Raw genomic sequence first — 25,698 nt, 5'->3', positions numbered from 1 at the left:
CCGCCGGTTCGTTCATCATTAACGTTGCGCGGCGGTATAATTTAGAAACTAGATTGCTCGGCCGCGCACAATGTCTCAGTCAGTAGTATCGTAATTTCAAATATATACAAACACTTTTACTTTATGTAAACCTGTTTACTGCGAGGTGGTGGTTTTGTCAATTTCTAAATATGTACGAGGTACCTAGACCTACGGTAAATACGCACGCACTTGACGCACTCACTCACTCAGTATAACTCTCGTCAGCACACAGCGCGATCCCTCATCATCATCATCATCATCATCATAGATCCGCCTGTGAAAATCCACGAGCCTTTCTACAGGTTGAAATACGTAAAAAAAATTACGACGAATTAATTATTACCTGTTCGTTGGTGCCATTTTTAACGTTGTTATTTTCCACCGGTTCTGGTAACAAGATGAAATCTTCTCGGTTGATTACAGTATTGGTATTGGCGACGACGTAACCGTTGGTTAACTTTTTACCGATACCGTTTTCTTTTCGGCCATTGACCAGGCCTCCGTTAGGGGTTAATTTGTGTACCTTGTGGTGGCCAACGTCGTCCGTATCGTCTTCTTCGCCACTTTCCGAATTTCGACGTCGTAAATTTTTCTCGATACTTTCACGACCATACTGAAACGACAGAGAGAAAAAAAACAAACAATGATAAAATTTAATTATTTCGCGATGAATTGTGATTAGGTACTTTATAGTATTGTTATTGTACTAGCGCTAGAATATGTAAGGTAATAAGTTATAAGTTATAAGCGTAGGTACGCTGTATATAAAGGTATCCCGATGAAAGAGTTCTTAAAATGCTCGAGACACGTCGAGTGCATTCAAGCTGTTCATTAGAGTGGTTTTTTTTGTTTTGCTTTTTATAGCTACGTAAATAATTTTCCTTTTATAATAATTTTTTTCTGTTTCGTCTCGTCGTAAAAATATGTATACGTAGGTACTTTTTAACGTCGTCCTTGAACTAATCATCGATTTTTCTTTTTCATTCAACCCGATTATTCTTTATTTTTTTTTTTTTTAATTCGACCTAGAGGTAAAAATATTTCCAAGCGAAGGATAATGGATACTTTTGCTAAAGATAAAATCCAAGTTCGAATTTTACGTGAAGAAGTGAGAGCTCTGAAAAAAATTATTTTCGAGCTCGTGAAACTGAAAATCTTCACATTTTTTGCCTTGTTTAGTCATTTTTTAAGAAATTTAACAGCAAGTAAAGTGACTGATGGCGTGAATCATTTTTCATTTTTTTTCCTTGAAATGTGATGAAACCCAGTAAAAAACCCATATTCAAATGACCTCAAAAAGGCACAGGAAAATCTTCAAATTTCAAAGTCAATTTTAGAACACCACCCTGTAATAGCTTCAATTTTTTTTTGTTTAGGTGGTCTCCTAACGTCTTCCAACCTTGTATATTATTACGTTTAGGCCATCACAAAAGCTCAAAGTTCATTTCTGTCAAGTTTAGGAGTTTTCAAAAATACGTGAAAAAATGTTCTCCCTTCAAATTATGATAATTTTATGATTATATTTTTGAGATGTAGGTATGTATTTGCATCAGTAGAATCAAAAAACAAATTCACGTTTACTAAACGTGATATGTACTTGAGGGACATCAGAAGATCACTCAAACCAAAACAAACTGAAATAAAATTTCAAAATGTTCGAAAAATATAAATTTTTTTAGACCATAATGAGCTTCCTCTAGACGGAGAAAGGTTCGATATGATATTAAAAATTGATTACGACGTTTCGTTGTACATATTTGCATATAATAATTATTCGTTTCTAGTTTCCATTGAATTTCAAAAAAAAAAAATGAATAAATATTGGAAACGGCCACTTTCATTTTTTTATTATAAAAAGTTTCAATTTTAACCCCCCCCCCCGGGGGGGGGGTGAAAAACTGGGAACAATAAAAAAATCTGAAAAAAGAGAACCGGGTGTCCACTCATTTCTGGAAATGATTTTCCCTGTCTTTTCTAGGTTTTCCAGACCAATTTCTCCAATTTTCCAGATTCTTGAAAAATTAATTACACACGTGATCAGGTAGGGGGGGGGGATCTAATTTTTTTGAACTTTTTAAAATGTTTATTTGAACCCTCAAACATCTTTCGTTGGAATTTGAAACGAATGATGAACTGGACAGAATACTGAACTGAACTGAATGCTGAACTAAATACTGACTGAATACGGAAATTTTATTTTATTTTATGTTTTTATTAATTCATTCTTTCATCCAGTCTTTCCCACTTTCCCTCTTTCCATCTGTCTGTCTTTTTGTCTTTTCGATGTTAAATGGCCCAAGCAAAGCAAGGGCAAAAGCTCTGGAAAATTTACAATTCCAAAAAAAAGGACGACTTCATGAAGAAATATGTTTTTAATGTCAACATTACCCAAATTTAATCAATAGTTTTTTTTTTTTGAAACTCCAGAGCTCGTACATGTCCCCCCCCCCCAAAAGTGACTTCAGTAAGTAACCTAAAACGCTCAAAAAAGCAACCAAAAAAGTGACAAAACATAGGCAACACATTTTAAATGCAAAAAAAAACAGAACTTTTCATTTTAAATTAAAATCTAAAAATAAAACTCGATTGAAACTTGTTTAATTTCAGCAAAAAGCGGGACATTTTGACAATTTTATTTCTTTTCCAAATTTTTGCCAAAGAAGTTGAACTACAAAATATTTGGCAACTTTTTAATTGAAAAAAAAAACGGTTTTTTTTTAGTAATTTTATACCAAAAATTGAGAACTTTTGCGATTTCTGGGAATGAATATGAGACTTTTGACAATTTCAGCACAAGAAAAGTTTTTTTTTTTTTAGCAATTTTTGGCGAAAAAACGACACATTAGAACTATTACTATTGGAAAAGAGTGGGAGTTTTCGGATGCAAAAAACAACACAATTCTTAGCATCTTTTTCGCAAAAAAAAAAAAAAAAAAATTCTTGACAATTTAGGTTAAAAGCGAGACTTTTTGCTAATTTTGACAGAAAACAAGACTTCCACAATAATTTTAGTAAAAGGTAGGGCTTTTTAACCATTTTTGTCAACATTTTAGCGCTAAAGAGCGAGATTTAATGATACTCATAACTCATAAGTTGATAAAATGCAAGACTTCAACAATTTTTGCAAACAACAAGACTTTCTGGGAATTTGGCAATTCATGACAAAACCGACCAGCGAAGAAATTGCCTGAACAACGCGAAGTTCTTGGAAAAATCTGTTTGAAGTAACGTTTCACAAAATTCCCTGACTTTTGAGTAAAAAATGATGTAAATTTCCAAAATTCCCTAACTTTTCCAAGTTTTCCAGGCTTGTGAACACCCTGGAGAATAAGTTATGATTATGAAAAATTTCAAAGTTTGATTGAAAAATAGAAAACAAGCAGGACCTTATGCAATCCCTTTCTCCAAAAAAAACAGTTCTTTTCGCAGGAAATTCTTTCAAAAATGTTTCAATTTGAAAGGGGAAAGGTGATTCGAATCAAAATGTATCCGAATCAACACCTTTCCATTTTCTAAAACTTTCAATATAAAAAAAAATTCACTGATATTTTTGGGTAGAAATATCTTCAACTCGAATTGCTTATTTTTTGGAAAGGTCAATGAACTGCATTAAAATGACTGATTTGTGGATGTCATCGCTATGAAAAAAAGTACTCCCACCTACTAATGTTGTGAGCTTTCATGATGGAAAAATATCCTAAAAATTTCAGCTCATCAAATAATGAGATTGAAATTCTTACATTATTAGTTCATTACATTCCAAATTTTAGATTTGGTCCATTTGCATCGGAAAAATGATTATTCAATTGTTTCGACCTCCCCTCCCCCTTCTTCAGATTATGAAAACGTGGAACTTGAACCCCAACTTCAACAAAATAGAAAACGTTGATGTCATGTCGTGTCCTGTCGTTAGGTTGTTATCATTGAATTTGGTCCATTTTCAGCAAATTTTGATCCCCCCCTCAACACAATATAATAAAAAAGTAAAACTTGAGGATGTACAGCCCCCCTCCCCAATAGGAAAATTCAACAAAAAATTGATTTTCACGTTTTTACATTCTAATTTATGAGTTTTGCCCGTTTTCGTCTAAAAATTTGACTAGGAATGAAAATTTTACAAATTTATTTTTCATTTTAATGATTTTTACATTTTTTACCAACTTTGAGCGACTCCACACAAGAAGACTAACATTGTTTAAGAGGATCGAGGAAGGTTTATTCTTGAAAAATGGTTTATTCAGCAGTGGCATAGCCAGGATTTGTTCAAGGAGGGGGGGGGGAGGGTCAAAACCAAATTTTTACGCATAAAAATCGAAATAAGAGGTAATTTTCTAAAAAAAAAATGTTGTGATGTGTGATGATTTCATCAAAATGAAGGTAAAATTACAACTCGAGCAAAACGAGATCGAAAATTTATCGAAAAAATTGGTCCAAAAAACGAAAAAACGTACATTTTTGCGTGTTTTATTTCAAATACTCGTTCGCAAGGAAGGGGCGATGGCCCCTTTCGCCTCCTTGGCCACGTCACTGTTATTCAGGGAAAAAAATTGACACAAACTTCCAAAAAAAAAATCAGAAACTTTGATTTTGGTGCATATTTTATTTTTCTTAATTTTTTACGTTTAAGGAGAGCTCCATTAGAGAGGAACCAGCATGAACTTGGGAAACTGGGGGCGGTTTTTTCTTGAAAATTGGGCTATATTTAGAATCATTCTAACGTAAAATGCAACATTTTTGAGTCAATTGAATTTTTTCTGACAGGGGGGTGGGGGGTGGGGGGGTCCCAGCATCGACTTTTTTCAGAGTTGAGGGAAAATTAAAAATTGGGGAATAATTTTCTCATAAAATCCGACAACTTTAAAGAGTGAAAGTTCAACAAAACGAAATTTCAAAATAAGAGCTGAAGTTTTCTGATTGCCCCCAAAAAAAGCATGAAACTTCACATTTTCCAAAATATGTACCAAATCCTGTTTTGAGAACTTCTGGCTCAGATTCCTGTACAGTAAATTTTTCTGAAAAGTCTCCCTCTCACAATCAACTTTTTCATCAAATCCATAATTGAAAATCTAGCTACCTTAGCACCAAACTTTATCTTTCCTTGGAAAAAAAAAACGCGTTCAAAAGTTTAAAAATAATTTGATTCCACAAATTTAAGATGATAACGAATTTAATCCTGAAAATAAAATTTAAATTTTCATCCATTTACGATACCCTATTAATGCATGTAAGTTATCGCAAATATTCAACCAGCTGATGTAATTCAATTTGCTAGCTTCGGAAATTTGAATAATTTCGTCATACCTCGTAAGCGTACTGCGGTTTATTTTCCCATACCTCGTGTGTAACCGTATGTAAGATTCTCGTATGATTGAATCATTTTGCGGTGAGTTAATGACTTTGGAAAATATGCGGAGAAAGTTTCAACGACAAGAAGTGTGAGTTAACACGATTAGGTATACTCATAATATGAACATGAAGATCATCTAACCCGATGCGCTGTTCCAACTGCCGCCGAAAGAAGTGACCGGGGGGAGGGGGGGGGATTCGGAATTCGGATAATCTATAGAAATTTTCGATTTATCGGCTAGAATTTCACCAAGAACGAACCGAGTTCGAGTCGAATAATTTTGATAAAATTGCACGATATTAATAAATGTTCGACGTGTGGCTATATCGAAGTAGGTATCGAACACGTCTACACAAAATTGAATTTAAATTGGAAATCAGCGCGTGTGTGGGGGCTGTGGGGGGAGGGGGCACTTCACTCTCCATACCTGGGCGGGAATTGTGGGTGTTTTTGTTTTGCAGCTAAAATTTATAATTATGCGAATCGTGGACGACGCCTGAAAGTTGGCTAGTTTTGCGATTTAAATTAGGTCGTGGTTTAGTCATCGTTTTTGTTTTGAAAAAATATGTATTATTTCTTGGTATACTTAAATGTAAGGTTCCTTCGTGTATTTATGTTTCATTTGACCGGTCAAGGTATCCTTTAATTAATTACTTACCTTACCTGTATACTTACTCGAGTAATTCAAAATGTAAATTATCGAGTATTTTCGCAAAAGTAACATTCAGTAATGTAAATTTTCGCTCTTTAACAAATTCGCTAATTTTCATTTTACTTCAATTTTCTACGTAGGTAAAGGTATACCTACCAAAGCAGTTCTAGGTATAATAGCGTGCGCGTGATTAAATAGCTAAACGCTCTAACGAGAAATTTTAATTGATGCGTAAATGCGATTACGTTTGTACTGATTATGTGTGTTTATTTTCACTTTAAATACCGCGTTAAATCGCTAAATTCGCTCTATAATAATGTATTTCGTATACGTATACATTCGTTACACCAAAGACGTCGACGACGATGCAACGGATACAAATAACCATTGTTTAAACGCAGCTGACATTAAGTCAGATGATAATGAAACGATCGGGGGAAAAAAACCTCAAAGAGATCGTTCAATTACGTGTGGGTTTGGGTCGTACTTTTTCAGTCTGCGTGTATGGTAATTTTTATGAAAAATTCTCAAGCTCAAGGTTGCGATAGATTAGCCAAACGTTTAAAATTAGAAAAGAATGCAAAATTTTAGTATGTGCTCATAATATTTTTACGGTGCGATTAGGTATATTGTTGTTGTGTTGTTGATACGAAACCAAGTGTGGAGATAATGAGAAAACGAATGAATGAAGAATACGAATCGTTTTCTAGACTTTTCGAAATATTTTTCACTCGAGTTGAAAAGTTGAGCGTCTGGAACTTGAAAATAAAATATTTAAAAAACTCGAGGTTTTGAGAAGAAAATTGATTGAACTTTAATGTCGAAAAATTTTACTTGGACAATTTTGATTTTGTCAATTTTTTTTTACAGGGTGTTTAGATGAGTCCAAAAATCCACTTTTATTGCCAAAAACAATGGAAAAAAATGGGAGAAAAATATTCAAAAATTGATTGGAGACGTTCTAAATCTTTTTGAAGCCTTCGCTACTTTATTCGCCAACGAATCAATCAATTCTCTAATTTATGAATAAATTTGTTCGCGAATAATTCACAAAAAATAATTCAATTCGTTCGTGAATGATTCACTAAAAATTGAGTAAATGAACTGATTCGTTCGCGAACGAGTCACTCAAACGAATCAATACATTCGCGAACGAGTCACTCACACGAATCGCTTCGTTCGCGAACGGGTCACTCAAACGAATCGATTCGTTCGCGAATGATTCATCAAAAATTGAGTAAATGAATCGATTCGTTCGCGAACGAGTCGCTCAAACGAATCGATTCGTTCGCGAACGAGTCGCTCAAACGAATCGATTCGTTCACGAACAAGTCGCTCAAACGAATCGATTCATTCGCGAACGAGTCACTTAAACGAATCGGTTCGTTCACGAACGAGTCGCTCAAACGAATCGATTTGTTCGCGAATGATTCATCAAATATTGAGTAAATGAATCGATTCGTTCGCGAACGAGTCACTTAAACGAATTGATTCGTTAGCGAATGATTCATCAAAAATTGAGTAAATGAATCGATTTGTTCGCGAACGAGTCGCTCAAACGAATCGATTCGTTCGCGAATGATTCATCAAAAATTGAGTAAATGAATCGATTCGTTCGCGAACGAGTCACTCAAATGAATCGATTCGTTCGCGAATGATTCATCAAATATTGAGCAAATGAATCGATTCGTTCGCGAACGAGTCACTCAAACGAATCGATTCGTTCGCGAACGAGTCACTCAAACAAATCGATTCGTTCGCGAACGAGTCACTCAAACGAATCGATTCGTTCGCGAATGATTCATCAAAAATTGAGTAAATGAATCGATTCGTTCGCGAACGAGTCACTCAAACGAATCGATTCGTTCGCGAATGATTCATCAAAAATTGAGTAAATGAATCGATTCGTTCGCGAACGAGTCGCTCAAACGAATCGATTCGTTCGCGAACGAGTCGCTCAAACGAATCGATTCGTTCGCGAATGATTCATCAAATATTGAGTAAATGAATCGATTCGTTCGCGAACGAGTCACTTAAACGAATTGATTCGTTAGCGAATAATTCAGTACCTATTGATCAACTCGTTCGCGAATGATTCACCAAGAAATCAATCAAATTTATTCCATCTCCAATCGCTCGTAAATGATTCGATTCGATTATAAATAGATCAATTACTGTACAAAATCTGTTTCAAAAAAAGTGAATCAATTCGCTCGTACAAGATTTTATTTGAAGAAAAGTCGGATTTAGCGTGAGAGTTTTCGCGATTATTCTGACAGACTGCTCAAATTCAAACAATTAGATTTTTAACCGAAGTCTTTATGAAAAATTTAAAATTTCGATTTATTTTTCTTTTTCTCTTTAATATTGCGAATTGAAATATTTAAACTCGAATAATTCTCCCCCCTCCCTCCCCCCACTACAAAGCAATTGAAATCATTTTCTGCTTTAGAAAACCCTTACTTACTTTTTTTTCCAAAATTTCAGGAGTCATGCGTCATGCTGTTTTCAATTTTGAAATCAAACTGAAATTTTTCATTCATTCTCTTCTAATTTTCGGAAACAGGAAATTGTTGTTTCGAATGAATTGTGACCCAAATGACCCCCGTCCTTTCAAAATTGAAGCATTTTTTAAAAAAAATTTTTGTGAAAAGTTCTGCTGTCTTGAAAAAATTACCAAAGGGTCCCTTTATTTTTTATAAGTATTTAAATCAAACCTTTTCTAATCCATTTTAAAATTTCACTTTTTTCCCACATTTTCCAACTGTTTTCCGAGAACAGAAAAATATTGACTGGAATGAATTTTAATCCCAATGACCATCACCTACTTCGAATCAAAACATTCTTTGAGGGAAGGGAATTTCCTGCCAAAAATCCTGTCATTTTCCATTTTTTAATCAAACCGAAATTTTTCATTTCAGAATTTCAAATTTTCCAAAATGTCTTCGGAATTTAAAAATGTTTACCGTGAATTTTGACCTGAACAAGCCCTCCTCTCTTTAAATTGAAACATTTCTCAAGAATTTCCTGCCGAAAGCCTTACTTTTTTTCGGGAAAAATTGCTCGTTTCTAAATCAATTTTCAAAATCTTGATTTTTTTTTCTTCGTAATTTCAGGTTTCCTTCGAAAACAGAAAAAAGTCCATTCGAAAGACTTTTGACTCTGATGACCCTCCTTATTCCAAATTGAAACATACTTTTCGAGAGAATTTCGATTCAAGTCTTGCTTTTTCTCATTTTAGGTACATACATTCAAATTAAACAAAAATTTTTCATTCAACTTCTCATTTCAGAAGTTTGAATTTTCCAACCGTTAATAAAATATCAGCAAAATTAAACAGAACTCAGGAAAAAATTTGTTAAAAATAATTCTAAAACATGTTGAAACATTTTTCTCGATGAAAAACGACCAAGAAATGCCTCAAAGTTTAGGAAAAACTTTCAAAAAAATCACCCAAGTCATTAAAAATGACTAAAAACTCACTCAAATATTATCAAAATTGAAAGAAATTTCATCAAAGATGCATCAAGCGTTATAAAAATGTTCAAGAGACACGTCAGTCATTGAAGGTCGCAATAAATTGATGAAAAAATCATCAAAATCGAGCGATTTAATTCACAGAAAAATTTAAAATTTCCGATTCAAAATCAGCTTTTTTTTTGTTTGAAAAAATGTACTCATCAGAGGTATAAAAATCAAAGATTCTCAATTTCTCTGAAACTTACATATTTTCCTCGATAACTTTGGCAACATTGCTTTGATTTTATTTTCCTCCTAAAAATTCTCTAGGTTTATTATTTAGGCATTTTCAATAATTGAAAATTCAAAAATTGCTCGCCAATCGATATGTACCATCATAAAAAAACACGATTTATAGCACGAAACCAACTTCCTCGCAAAATTTACACCATTATACTTCTTCTTCTTCTTCGCGACGCACAGTCCTTAAACCTTCAAAAGCACATAAATTTTCATTCTATACGAACCAAAACGATACCCTAACATGACCTTCCATTTTACCCAACTTATTAACCGGGTCGAGTATAAAACCGAGACGGTGTTTACCACAACTCATAGCACATAACGACGTCTTATCGATTAGCTCGAGGGTAGTTTACGCCATGCCAAAAGCTCACGCACTTTTCCATATTTTTCATGTCCTCGTCGTCGTCAAAGGTACCGTAATCAGTTGAAAAAATCCACCTTGTAAGTTGTAATAATATTCTTCTTTCAATTTATACATCGCCTTTTCTTAGGACGACTGTAAAGGTCGTCAGATTCTCGAAATTTTCATCTCTCGGTATAAATTGCCCCATAAATAATAAAGATGGAAGTGGAGTGGTGAGGGGGAAAACATGACGTAGGTAAAATACCAACATTGCTCGTCGTTTTCTCAGCATCGATTCAGGTACAAATACAAGTACATACTACAAATACCTACTCACGAAAAACTAACGACTGCTTCTCGTATATAAACACGCGAAATTCGCTACACGATATAGCTTCGAGGCAACAGATACATTATTCAAACGACCAAAATGGAATTTTTACAAGTACTGACTACGTACATGTAAACTGTACTCATTTGAGCTGTATTTTACTTCCATTTTTTTCAAAAAAAATTCACCAAGAGGCTATACGACGATATCAGTTATTATTATAATCGATAAATTCGATACGTGTATTCAATTCACCCAAAGCACCCGAGGCAAGCAGGGGGCTAAATTAAACGAACACTCGCCATTATCGCGTTTGCATATTTGAAAAGGATTAATGCGGATGTCAAAGAAAGTCATTCGGCTATTGAATTACATTAGCAGGTGTACCGGGCCGGCTGTGTGAAAGTACGGTTCACTTCTTTCGAGTGCATTAAGATAAAATATTCCACTAATTTCAATAGAGACGTCACCATAGAGTTAAACTATACGGTCTGAGTGGCACACAGAAGCCAACTGTGCACATTCGAATCGATTATCTAACACATCAATTCTATAAAAAAGCAATTTTCCAAGACACGTATTTCGATTTCGTTCGATTTTTTTTTTTGCGAAAGTTGCCCACTCAAAAAGGAAGTAAAACCACCATTAGTTGAAACGTAGCTAGATTCAACCAATCAGCAATCAGTATTTTTTTTAAAAATTGGCAAGGAAAAATTTATTAAAAATTGAGAAAAAACTGTCAAGAATGACAAAATTTTGATAGAATATTAAGTAGGAAAAGTTTCGTGGGAAAAAAATCAAATTAGTAGGTAAACTTAACTTTATCCATGATTGAAAATTGAAAAAAATGTGATAATGGCGAAATTAATCCAAAAAGGGTTACAAATCAAAGAGATTGAAAAAGTAAACCAAAAAAATTGAAAAATATCATCAAAATTATTATGCAACAAAATACAAAAATAAATCCCAAAATTTCATGAAAAATCAGCTCAACTTGCAAAAAAACAACTGAAAACAAAGTCGCAAAAAATTTCAGAAAATTGCAACAAAAATCGTTAAAAATGCCAGAAAAATTGCAGAATGGTCTCGAAGTTGATTAAAATATTAGAAAACATTTTACATGCTTATTAATATACTTATTTAAAAAAAAAACAAACAAACAAAAAATAGAGCAGAAAAATTGCAGAATAGTTTCGAAGTTGATTAAAATAAGTAGTAAAAATTTTACATGCTTGATATTAAAAAAAAAAAAAAAAAAAAAAAAAAATAGAGCAAACTCCAGAAAATTAGTAATAGTCGGGGGCCCGCATAAGGATCTATTGCACCCCCCCTGCCGATCCTCCGGGACAACTTTTTTCTTAAAGGCGGAGTGAGTCCTAAGGAACATTTCTAGCCCTTATCCTCAAAAAAAAAGTGGCCCTACTCACAAAATGGCGGCTATTTTGATTGATAGGCCAGCCGAAATCGCAGATTTTGAGCTCCAACATAGGACTCGCACGAAATTTTTTAAAGCGTACGAAGGTAAATCGAAAGAGCAGGCAAAAATTCATCACCTGTCAAAATTTCAAGTACTGTGCCTTTTTCGATTTTTGGTGAATTTGGAAAGTCGAAATTCATTCTGCAAACTACTTTCAATTCGCTATGAAGTCGACTGCAGGTAAATTTCAAGTCGTTTTGTAGTCTCCAGCGATTTTTTGAAAATTACTGCAGCCTCCAGTAGATTTTTGAAACTTGAAATTTCCGCAAAATTTCATCAAATGGAGTTGGAAGGCTAAAATTAACTCTGAACTCCAATTTTAACACCCTCTGAAGACGATTTCAGGTGAATTTCAAGTTGTTTAGGAGTCTCCAGCTATTTTTTTAAAATTACTAGAGCCTCCAGTAGATTTTTGAAACTTGAGGGTTCCCCAAAATTTCATCAATGGAGATGTAAAGCTAAAATTAACGAAATTTCAATTTTCCTAAAACGCCATGAAACCTTTCAAAAAGGTCACTGGAGACTCCAGAATGACTTGAACCCACCTGCAGTCGTCTTCAGAGGGTGTTAAATTGAGGTGCAGAGGTAATTTCGGCTTTTCATCTCCATTTGATGAAATTTTAAGGAAATTTCAAGTTTCAAAAATCTACTGGAGTCTCCAGTAATCTTCAAAAAGTCACAGGAGGCTCCAAAACCACTTGAAACCACCATGCAGTTTACTTCATATTGTATTGAAATTAGTTTGCAGAGTGAATTTTGGCTTACTAACCCCATTCGATAAAATGTTGTGAAAATTTCAAGTTTCAAAAATCTGGCGGAAACTCCAGTAATTTTCAAAAAGTTGCTGGAGGCTCCAAAATGACTTGAACCCACCCGAAATCGTCTTCAAAAGTTGTTAAAATTGGAGTGCAGAGTTAATTTTAGCTTTCCATCTCCATTTGATGAAATTTTACGGAAATTTCAAGTTTCAAAAATCTACTGGAGGCTTCAGTAATTTTCAAAAAATCGCTGGAGACTCCAAAACGACTTGAAATTTACCTGCAGTCGACTTCATAGTGAATTCATATTAGTTTGCAGAATGAATTTCGACTTTCCTACTCCATTTGATGAAATTTTTGTGGAAATTTCGAGTTTTAAAAATCTGCTGGAGGCTCCAGAACTGCTCAAATTATAATATTCACATCCATCAATATAAACTGATGATAATTCGCTCGTGAACGATTTAATCCAAAATAAGAGAATCGTTCGCGAACGAATGAATCATCAAGAAATCAAACAAGATGAAAGATCATCATAAAAATTGACATTAAAAATTCATCATCAAAATCAAAATTCAAAAATCGGAGTCCATTCGTTTGCGAACTATTCGTTCAGAAATATGACAAATCATTCGAGAACGACTGAATCTTTCGGAAATAGAATCAGTGAAATCACATTACCCAGAACAAAACAAAACGAAACACTTAATTTTCATTCAATCAAAATTGTGAAAAATTGATTCGCGAACGATTCACTCATTTGAGAAAGATCGTTCGCGAACGATTGAATCAGAATCAGACTCAATACGTTCGCGAACGACTTACTCAGAATCGAAAACAGATAATTCATTCGAGAACGACCGAATCACTTGGAAATCAAATCACATGATTGATACACAATAAAACAAAATGGAACATAAAATCCATTAAAATTATGAATGATTCGTTCGCGAACGAATGACTCATTGAAAGAAAAATCAAATTAAGTACAGAATACAGACGAGTCGACAAAACTTGACAGGTTTTGGTTAACTTTGTCATCAAACAAAAATTCAATTCAATTCGTTCGCGAATGATTACTTTACAAAATACAAATCCTTCGAGACCGACTGAATCGCCATTAAATCAAATCCAGCAACAAGGAAAATAACAAATTTTTTTCTGAAACGTCAAAAATAAAATGATAGAATCTTGAATTATCAATTTTGAACAATATTCGCGATGATTTGTGATTTGACTCGAAAAATTTGTGATTCTGCCACCTGCCACCAGTCGAGAAACAAAATTTCGAGAATCGAAAAGTGAACGAAAGTTCATATTTGAGGGGTTCAGTTCAGTTCAGTTCCAAGTCCACAGTGAATAAATCAATGAACGCATTCGCAAGTTCGTTCAAAAAAGGTGAACGATTTCAACTTGAATTCAAATTCACCAATTTGCTCGTTTCGTTTGCTGCAATTGCAATCCTTCAATCCTCGAACTTTTAAATGACACCAAACAGACACACTGAAAGCTAAATTTTTCGAAAATACAACTTTTTTCCAACTCATCAACGGACCAAAGTTCGCATCAATTGAACACACCTTATGGACAGTTATTCACAAATTTCCATCAATTTGAACGAACAAAATACTTGAAAAATGTATTTTTCAATACCAAACATCCGTGTTATGAAAACTACGAGTTGCTCATCACACTTCACAGTTACATTTCAATCTAACGAGCAAAAAATTTCGCAAGATTATTGGAAAAATTTTCAAAAACACACATTTCAACATCGAGAACATCAATTCCCAAAGTTCACAGTCTCATTACGTTTCCAGCAGAATTGAATTTCGTGTTTCTTCTGAAGACCCATTCTGTGCTTCAAATCGTGAAAGCCAAAATCATAATCTCATACATTTTCCAAAAATTATTTATTCAACGTCGACGAGTTTCAAATGCTCCTCACTCCTCAGCTTCTAGAACGATTTCTTCGGAACTAATGTTTCAAATTTTCTCCAGTATCGATTTCTTCGGGGCTAAAGCAGTGTAATATCGAGATCAACGCTGTCAAAAGCTCATCCAATAGCTAGTACATCTAAATTTATCAAATTTCGCATGAAAATTTAAAGTATCCACATGGCTAACGACACGTTATCGAAATATACTCTCATCGTTATCACACATCGTTATCTGCTCAATCCACCGTCTACGAACGTCGATCGAAGACTTCATTCGAATTCGACTGACAATAATGTGACAATGAGTAATCTCTTCCAATCTCGTACATCGCTGAATCATTCGGCCCCAAACTGACAAAAACGTTGATTTCAATAATGAACTAGAATCCGCACCTCGTTAGAAAATCGTTCGATGATTGACTGGGCGACAAAAATCCGCGTACGTAGAGTCGTAAAACACGAGTACGAGCTCGTGTGACTGTCAAGTGCTCCACGTGAGCTGGCCAACTGATACTCGTAAAAAATAATACCATTTTACAGCGATAAATTCTATCCAAACTGTTCTGAAATATCCAATAATTAATATACAACGTTACGTAATCAATAATTGCATAACGATGCTTGGCATTGAAAAAGAGAAAAACACAATGTACTTTGAAAAGGCTTCAATCGAAATCGAACAAATTTGCACCACGTTGGGCGACCCTTCCTTACGAGTAGATACACCCAAAGATATCCATACATATGTACAACGAATCGACTCGTAATAATTCAATTTCAATTTGTATAATGGTCAATTTGATAAGATTACGTTGTAGCTCGCAGATAACCTTAACGTGAAATACTCACGAAATCGTGAAATTTTCAAATTTCATTCAATAATACCTGACGATAAGGCTAATTGAACTGATAACGCCAAGATGTTTATAATTTTTTTACATTTTCGCCCATGATGATGAGTGATCTTCTCAGCGGCGAATACCGAAAATACTAGTATTGATTTTAATTTCACACATAGAGGTGTATTCTTGGACGTATATTATTTTTACGTATTGTAATTCCAAGGCAACGTTCTGAACGTTGCAATCAACATCCAAGGATTTCCTACTGCGAACTGCAACGTATATTATAATATCTTCATCATTTATTATGGCAATACACACGGGTACGGGTGTTATGAAATTCAATATCTATCACACGCGTACTCGTAGTCGTAGTCGTAGATGAGCTGTATTACAAATTACATACCTCGAAAACTCTGAGAAGTAACTTGACGTATAATCTGCGAACGCCGAGTGTTCTACCTAAAGCTGCTAACACCACGATACCGCAAAAGAATATTAAAAACGGCGTCAATATCACCGAAAATATCACCGTCAACACTGTCACCACAGAAGACATAATTTTTCACATTCAATATCATAATAATAAACGCAAACACGTGAGCGATAATTGAAAAGGTAGTCTGGAAGATTGGGCAAGGCCCAAAATCACCGCGTCAGGCCCAAATTGCGTCGTGTTTTATGAACGAAACGCGAAAACCAAAACTCGAAATTGAAATTTATCGTCGAATTACACAGCACAGCACGATCACACGATGATAACAAATTCACAATGTTCTTTTTCACTAGTGTGTGTATTGAGAAAATCAACCACCACGAAAACCGTTACGTAGTGTTGCGATGTTCATTCAGTTGATTGTGTTTGTGTAGAACTTCTCGAGGTGCGTTCACACAGGTGCGCAGTCGGCCTGACAAGGCTAGCGTCACTAGCGCTCCGGTGACGTTGTAGTTGAACTGTGATGGAGCGCTAGTGAGCAAACTTTTCAAACTTTCATTCATATTTCCAAAATTTCAAGTTTTCTCAAGTTTTTAATTTTTTTTTTGGTTTTTGTTTGAGTGAGTTTTTTTTTTCCTTTCCTCAATCAGTCAATCTCAATATTCATCCTCATTCATTTAGTCACTTCAGTTCAATGTTCAAAGTAGAATCATAAAAAAAATTTTATTTTAATAATTTTTTATTTTTTTCAAAAAGCAGGACTTTTTGGATTTGGAAATTTTAGTAATTTAGTTTTTTTACTTCTTCTTCCTAGTAAAAAAGTAGAACTTTGGGGTGATTTTTTTTGGATTTTAAAATTTTTAATAAAAAGCGAGAATTCAAAATTTTTTTGTTTAGTTATCGTTACCTTAATGCCAAATCCGAGTATGTCCATCCAAAAAAACATCGTCGTTTTTGTTAACGTTTTCGTATTCGTAGAGGTCGAAAATCGGATTTGTCGTATTTAATTCGTTGATCGAAAATACTGAGAATTACTCAACACGAACAGAAGCATACTACACGTATATAACGTACCATATATTGACGGAGAACGTTACATCTTAACGAATATACTAAGACTAACTTAACCATCGTATTTCTATATGATCGTAGCTAGAGTCGACGTATTTTTAAGCAGGTGAAATTGGGGGAAAAGAAGCGTGTGAATAAATTAAAAGCCAAGTGCATTATTGCTCTGCTGCATCTACGTGCATATAAATCTCTAATTATATAACGTGGGAACGCGTTGAAAAGTCGTAAAAACGTCACATATATCTACCCGCATTTACCTTACTCCAATTAAATCTATTTCTTTAAACTAGTCCTATTTCTACGTGCGTTATTATTTTTCTTTTCAGGTAATTACCGAACGCATTCGTCGAAGGGTAATATCGACTTATCGTTTTCACCCCTCCTTAATTTTACAATGTAAAATTACCATCGTAGAAGCCAAACTTCCTAAGTTAAAAAACGTAAACACTAAAACCAAAACTGAACATTTCGTAAATTTTGCTTAAGAATAAAAGCATCAAATCAGCACCATTAAAACGTAAATTAAATCGTAAGTATAAAAATATAAACCTTTACCAATAACTCAATAACTAATTATGTCGACTCTATAACGTAAAACTAACTAACCGTAACGCCTACAAGACTCATTCTAGAATGCTAGCTACTAGTGCTTCTATTTTCATTTTTGACAACGATTTCGTGAACATATCTGCGTAGTTTTTGTTTGATTCAACTTTAATTAAACCAATTTCGTTTTTCTTGATTGCTTCTCTCGTATTGTGAAAGGATAGGTCAACATGCCGAGTCCTTTTCGTCTCGCTCGTCGTTGCAATAGCGATAGCTGAGGTGCTATCGCAGTATATCGTGGTTGTTGGTAGATAAAAACCCAAAATCGAAAGGAAATTTCTAAATCCCCTAATTTCAGTTACACCGTCGCTAAGTGAGACATATTCTGCCTCCGCTGAGCTTGTCGTGATACATTTCTGTTTGCGGCTCTTCCAATAAACCGCGTTTCCAAATATAAAGGCAATAAAGCCACTCGTTGATTTCCTATCTATCAAGTCACCTGCAAAGTCGCTGTCACAGTATGCCGTAAGTAAATTTTCGTCATTTGAATAGAAAGCCAGCTGCCTTTCAGCAGTACCTTTTAAATATTTTAGTACTCGTTTACATGCCTCGTTCAACGCTTTCGTAGGTTTGGATTGGAATCTAGACAGATAATTCACTGAGTGTGAAATATCTGGCCTAGTCCACGTAGCAATATATGACAAACAACCAATCATTTCTCTACAAGCTGTTTTGAGAGAGAGATCAACCTCATCCTTCGAGATAGCCGGATCGTTTTCCATTGGCATCGGAGCTGGATTTGCATCGTTTAAATGGAACCGAGTAAGTAATTCCCTAATATACATCGTTTGATCTAGCATAATAACATCTTCGAATCTCGTAAATGTAACTCCTAAAAACCTTTCAACCTGACCTAAGTCCTTCGTTTCAAAATTACTTTTGAGCAAATCCACAATTTCCTCAATTAAAACGTTGTCGTAACCGGTGATAAAAATATCGTCTACGTAGATAGTGACTACACATCTAAGAGGATCGTCCTTACACACAAATATAGTCGAGTCAAAATCTGTCACTATTAGTTTTGATCTCAGCAAAATTAAACGCAACTCGTCGTACCAGGTCACTGGTGAACGTCTTAAACCATAAAGTGACCGTAGAAGTAACCACACCGGATCCATAATATTACCTTCGTACTTTACACCTTTCGGTAAACTTACATAAATTTTCGTCTTGAGTTTTCCATAAAGGAAAGCTCCCGTAATATCAGCATGGCGTATTTGCCATCCGAATTTCGCTGCTAACGCTGTCAACACCTTGACAAATTCTGCTCGCGTAACAGGCGCGTATACCTCCTCTGGCCCATAGTTCTTGGTCTCCATGTACCCCAGAACCACTATTCTCGCCTTATACTTTCCATCTGACTTTTTACGAAAAACCCATTTTAAACCTAACACTTTTTCTTTTACAGGTCTTTGAACAACTTCGTACGTATTCATGCGTTCCAAATTTGAAAGTTCTTCGTACATTGCCTCCTTCCACTCATCGCTCTCGTTACTTGACACAACATCCTCATATGTCAGTTCGCTCTTACCATTAGCTGTCAATGCAAACTCAGGTTCCTGCTCAGTTTCTAAAAATCTCTCGTCAACCTCAATAAATTCAACAACGTCACCGTATACTAGCGATTCATCAACCTTCACGTGAGTATAATTATCCACTTCGTTCGTTTCTACGTTCATTAACTGATAACCAGTTTCTGTAAAACCAACCACTACTAACCGTTGAGACTTTTTGTCTAATTTTTTTCGTTTTTCGTAGGGTATCAGAGTGTTGGCGAGCGAACCAAACACCCTGATGTACTTGTAACTCGGCTTACGCTGATTCCACCGTTCAAAAGGCGTTTGATAATCAATTGCACTACTAGGCAACCAATTAATAAGATCAGTCGCAGCGTATACAGCGTACGACCAATACTTCGTTGGCATTTTCGATTCAAATAATAAAGCCCTAGCTTTCTCCATCAGAGTCCTATTATACCGTTCGATTTTACCATTATGAGTATGCACATACGCTTCAGCAGGTTGCTGAACGATGCCATACTCAGTACAAACCCGTCTCGTCTTTCCCTGTACGAACTCAAGAGCGTTGTCACATCTCAACTTGTGAACCAATTTACCAAATTTTGCTCTCGCTCTTTTGACAAACGTTTCAACACAATCTCCAACTTCAGATCTATTCTCCAAGACAAAGTTCACTGCGTAATGCGTATAATCGTCTAACATTGTGAGTACATAACTTTTATGGTCAATACTCGGAGGTAATGGACCTATCGTGTCCATGTGAACTAGTTCTAGAACTCGTTTTGCCTTATACCGTTCATCACAGCAAGCATTTCTGCATTGCTTCGATTCTGCACATACCGTGCACGTCGTGACATTTATATTCGAGTCGGAGGGAATACCGTCGATTTTTCCTAACAAATCACTTGACGCGTGTCCCATTCTTCTATGCCATAGCACCTTTTCGTCATCACTCGTTAAACACGCAATCTCCGAACTTACGCATTTATTCACTCGAAAACTCACAGTAAATAAACCTGAAGAATTTTCCCTAGCTACAGCTATACACTCTCCATTTGGACCCATAATTCGTACCGTTTTCTCAAAAATCACGCTGCAACCGTTCTGACGTAAACGTTTCACTGAGAGCAGATTTTCAGTAAAGTCAGGTGAGTACTTAACATCACTCATAGTGTACAATCTATTTTTCTCGTCAAGTAGGCAAACCGTTCCTACTTTCTCAACACCAACTGTTGCGCCTTCCTTCACTGACCTAATCGATTCGTTCGCTACCTTCGAAAATTCAAAATACGACTCGTCGCGAATAAAATGGTTCGTTGACCCCGAATCCAAAACAAACTCAATCCTATCATTTTTACAAAATTTCTCTTCATATGCTCCCGCCATCAATGCCGTCGAATTATTCGTTTGTTTAGGTTTACGTAAGTTATTGGAAATATGATCCCCGTATTTTGAACAATTTCTACCTATGTGCCCTACTTGATTACACCTAAAACATTTTGGAACCTCGTTTTTCATTTCAGAATTAGCGTTGCCTGAATTATTCGAATGAGTCAAATTACGTTGATAATTACCATTACCCTGATTACTATTATTATAATGAGGCCTATTGTTACCATTAAAATTACCGTTATTATTACGCACATAACTACCATTAGCGTTACCAGAATTATTAACATGATTTGTATTCGTATTATTTCTACAGAACCTTGCAATATGTCCAACTTTGTTACACGTAAAACATGCCTTTGACGTCGATGGACCCATGGATGCGAACGCTGACCCCTTCGTTGTTGGATTCGTTGATGGCGTATACATGTCGATGATTAAATCTCTGGTACCCTCGGAACTATTATTGATCAGCAAGGCCGCTTTCGCCGCAGCTTTGACATGGTCCATACCTTTTGGCAAACCGTTTAATAACCAGGTTGATTCGTCGTCTTCGTCGTCGCCCAACTCGTTCACTAACTTCTGAATTTCGTCGCAATAATCGTCTGCTTTTCGGAAGTTGATAATTTTTGTATTTGCCAATTTTGTCATAATAGCTGACCTTTCAGCTTTACTCTTTTTCTGATATCGTTTTTCCAAATTCGTCATAAAATCGTAAGGAGTTTTTCCTTCTATGAGCTCAACGACCCTCGAAGTACAATGGGTCAATAGAACATCTAAAGCTCTATCACGTTGCTGTTCAGTGCCGGACGTCGCACTTTCCAGCGTAAATTTCAACTTCATCACCGATAATTTTAACATCACACGGCGCTTCCACACTTTAAATTGAGTGCCATCAAATTTATCAACAGGTACGTTACTCGTTTGACTCATCTCGTATTCGTTTTCGTCGTCTTCGTTAGTCGTAGGTTTTACTTCGTCGTCTTCTAATACTCCGTTTGTTTCAGGCATATGTTGGTCTTCGTTTTTTGTTTTGGCAGTTTTTCTCGTCCTGGTCATTCGTCGTTTTTAGCATAAACGTCGCTAAAAACCTCGTTGCCTAACAGCACTTCGTCGAATTCGGCATAAACGTCGCCGAAAACTTCGTCACCGCAAAACTCGTTGCTATTTCCGACATAAACGTCGTCGAAAATTGCGTCGTCGCCAGCTAAACGTCGCTGGACTTCGTAGAAAAATATTAGAATTCGCGTACACACATTTGACACCGAATTGCGCCGATTTTGATCGCGCAACCACGTTTCGACACGTTAAAAAATCCGATTCGCGAAATAAACCAAGCTCTAGGCTACCATGTTAACGTTTTCGTATTCGTAGAGGTCGAAAATCGGATTTGTCGTATTTAATTCGTTGATCGAAAATACTGAGAATTACTCAACACGAACAGAAGCATACTACACGTATATAACGTACCATATATTGACGGAGAACGTTACATCTTAACGAATATACTAAGACTAACTTAACCATCGTATTTCTATATGATCGTAGCTAGAGTCGACGTATTTTTAAGCAGGTGAAATTGGGGGAAAAGAAGCGTGTGAATAAATTAAAAGCCAAGTGCATTATTGCTCTGCTGCATCTACGTGCATATAAATCTCTAATTATATAACGTGGGAACGCGTTGAAAAGTCGTAAAAACGTCACATATATCTACCCGCATTTACCTTACTCCAATTAAATCTATTTCTTTAAACTAGTCCTATTTCTACGTGCGTTATTATTTTTCTTTTCAGGTAATTACCGAACGCATTCGTCGAAGGGTAATATCGACTTATCGTTTTCACCCCTCCTTAATTTTACAATGTAAAATTACCATCGTAGAAGCCAAACTTCCTAAGTTAAAAAACGTAAACACTAAAACCAAAACTGAACATTTCGTAAATTTTGCTTAAGAATAAAAGCATCAAATCAGCACCATTAAAACGTAAATTAAATCGTAAGTATAAAAATATAAACCTTTACCAATAACTCAATAACTAATTATGTCGACTCTATAACGTAAAACTAACTAACCGTAACGCCTACAAGACTCATTCTAGAATGCTAGCTACTAGTGCTTCTATTTTCATTTTTGACAACGATTTCGTGAACATATCTGCGTAGTTTTTGTTTGATTCAACTTTAATTAAACCAATTTTGTTTTTCTTGATTGCTTCTCTCGTATTGTGAAAGGATAGGTCAACATGCCGAGTCCTTTTCGTCTCGCTCGTCGTTGCAATAGCGATAGCTGAGGTGCTATCGCAGTATATCGTGGTTGTTGGTAGATAAAAACCCAAAATCGAAAGGAAATTTCTAAATCCCCTAATTTCAGTTACACCGTCGCTAAGTGAGACATATTCTGCCTCCGCTGAGCTTGTCGTGATACATTTCTGTTTGCGGCTCTTCCAATAAACCGCGTTTCCAAATATAAAGGCAATAAAGCCACTCGTTGATTTCCTATCTATCAAGTCACCTGCAAAGTCGCTGTCACAGTATGCCGTAAGTAAATTTTCGTCATTTGAATAGAAAGCCAGCTGCCTTTCAGCAGTACCTTTTAAATATTTTAGTACTCGTTTACATGCCTCGTTCAACGCTTTCGTAGGTTTGGATTGGAATCTAGACAGATAATTCACTGAGTGTGAAATATCTGGCCTAGTCCACGTAGCAATATATGACAAACAACCAATCATTTCTCTACAAGCTGTTTTGAGAGAGAGATCAACCTCATCCTTCGAGATAGCCGGATCGTTTTCCATTGGCATCGGAGCTGGATTTGCATCGTTTAAATGGAACCGAGTAAGTAATTCCCTAATATACATCGTTTGATCTAGCATAATAACATCTTCGAATCTCGTAAATGTAACTCCTAAAAACCTTTCAACCTGACCTAAGTCCTTCGTTTCAAAATTACTTTTGAGCAAATCCACAATTTCCTCAATTAAAACGTTGTCGTAACCGGTGATAAAAATATCGTCTACGTAGATAGTGACTACACATCTAAGAGGATCGTCCTTACACACAAATATAGTCGAGTCAAAATCTGTCACTATTAGTTTTGATCTCAGCAAAATTAAACGCAACTCGTCGTACCAGGTCACTGGTGAACGTCTTAAACCATAAAGTGACCGTAGAAGTAACCACACCGGATCCATAATATTACCTTCGTACTTTACACCTTTCGGTAAACTTACATAAATTTTCGTCTTGAGTTTTCCATAAAGGAAAGCTCCCGTAATATCAGCATGGCGTATTTGCCATCCGAATTTCGCTGCTAACGCTGTCAACACCTTGACAAATTCTGCTCGCGTAACAGGCGCGTATACCTCCTCTGGCCCATAGTTCTTGGTCTCCATGTACCCCAGAACCACTATTCTCGCCTTATACTTTCCATCTGACTTTTTACGAAAAACCCATTTTAAACCTAACACTTTTTCTTTTACAGGTCTTTGAACAACTTCGTACGTATTCATGCGTTCCAAATTTGAAAGTTCTTCGTACATTGCCTCCTTCCACTCATCGCTCTCGTTACTTGACACAACATCCTCATATGTCAGTTCGCTCTTACCATTAGCTGTCAATGCAAACTCAGGTTCCTGCTCAGTTTCTAAAAATCTCTCGTCAACCTCAATAAATTCAACAACGTCACCGTATACTAGCGATTCATCAACCTTCACGTGAGTATAATTATCCACTTCGTTCGTTTCTACGTTCATTAACTGATAACCAGTTTCTGTAAAACCAACCACTACTAACCGTTGAGACTTTTTGTCTAATTTTTTTCGTTTTTCGTAGGGTATCAGAGTGTTGGCGAGCGAACCAAACACCCTGATGTACTTGTAACTCGGCTTACGCTGATTCCACCGTTCAAAAGGCGTTTGATAATCAATTGCACTACTAGGCAACCAATTAATAAGATCAGTCGCAGCGTATACAGCGTACGACCAATACTTCGTTGGCATTTTCGATTCAAATAATAAAGCCCTAGCTTTCTCCATCAGAGTCCTATTATACCGTTCGATTTTACCATTATGAGTATGCACATACGCTTCAGCAGGTTGCTGAACGATGCCATACTCAGTACAAACCCGTCTCGTCTTTCCCTGTACGAACTCAAGAGCGTTGTCACATCTCAACTTGTGAACCAATTTACCAAATTTTGCTCTCGCTCTTTTGACAAACGTTTCAACACAATCTCCAACTTCAGATCTATTCTCCAAGACAAAGTTCACTGCGTAATGCGTATAATCGTCTAACATTGTGAGTACATAACTTTTATGGTCAATACTCGGAGGTAATGGACCTATCGTGTCCATGTGAACTAGTTCTAGAACTCGTTTTGCCTTATACCGTTCATCACAGCAAGCATTTCTGCATTGCTTCGATTCTGCACATACCGTGCACGTCGTGACATTTATATTCGAGTCGGAGGGAATACCGTCGATTTTTCCTAACAAATCACTTGACGCGTGTCCCATTCTTCTATGCCATAGCACCTTTTCGTCATCACTCGTTAAACACGCAATCTCCGAACTTACGCATTTATTCACTCGAAAACTCACAGTAAATAAACCTGAAGAATTTTCCCTAGCTACAGCTATACACTCTCCATTTGGACCCATAATTCGTACCGTTTTCTCAAAAATCACGCTGCAACCGTTCTGACGTAAACGTTTCACTGAGAGCAGATTTTCAGTAAAGTCAGGTGAGTACTTAACATCACTCATAGTGTACAATCTATTTTTCTCGTCAAGTAGGCAAACCGTTCCTACTTTCTCAACACCAACTGTTGCGCCTTCCTTCACTGACCTAATCGATTCGTTCGCTACCTTCGAAAATTCAAAATACGACTCGTCGCGAATAAAATGGTTCGTTGACCCCGAATCCAAAACAAACTCAATCCTATCATTTTTACAAAATTTCTCTTCATATGCTCCCGCCATCAATGCCGTCGAATTATTCGTTTGTTTAGGTTTACGTAAGTTATTGGAAATATGATCCCCGTATTTTGAACAATTTCTACCTATGTGCCCTACTTGATTACACCTAAAACATTTTGGAACCTCGTTTTTCATTTCAGAATTAGCGTTGCCTGAATTATTCGAATGAGTCAAATTACGTTGATAATTACCATTACCCTGATTACTATTATTATAATGAGGCC

General features: G+C 35.9%; 1 protein-coding gene across 3 annotated transcripts in view; it reads right to left on the bottom strand.

Moving 5' to 3' along the window:
* Gpat4 (Glycerol-3-phosphate acyltransferase 4) overlaps positions 1 to 16,326 on the bottom strand; it is a 50,516-nt gene extending 34,190 nt beyond the window's left edge. The window contains exons 1-2 of one of the 3 annotated variants that reach the window (XM_065368417.1): positions 15,883 to 16,326; positions 365 to 634 (exon numbers count right to left, since the gene is read on the bottom strand). In XM_065368417.1, coding sequence (XP_065224489.1) covers positions 365 to 634; positions 15,883 to 16,035 — 423 coding nt within the window. In that variant the 5' untranslated portion in view covers positions 16,036 to 16,326. The remainder of the gene's footprint in view (positions 1 to 364; positions 635 to 15,882) is intronic. The other 2 variants (XM_065368420.1, XM_065368429.1) reach the window with 2 other exon arrangements.
* Positions 16,327 to 25,698: the final 9,372 nt, after the last annotated feature.

This window comes from Planococcus citri, chromosome 1, assembly GCF_950023065.1.
Source record: "Planococcus citri chromosome 1, ihPlaCitr1.1, whole genome shotgun sequence".
NCBI lineage: Eukaryota > Metazoa > Arthropoda > Insecta > Hemiptera > Pseudococcidae > Planococcus > Planococcus citri.
Note: the sequence above shows the minus strand (reverse complement) of the source record. Positions and strands in the feature narration are given on the sequence as shown.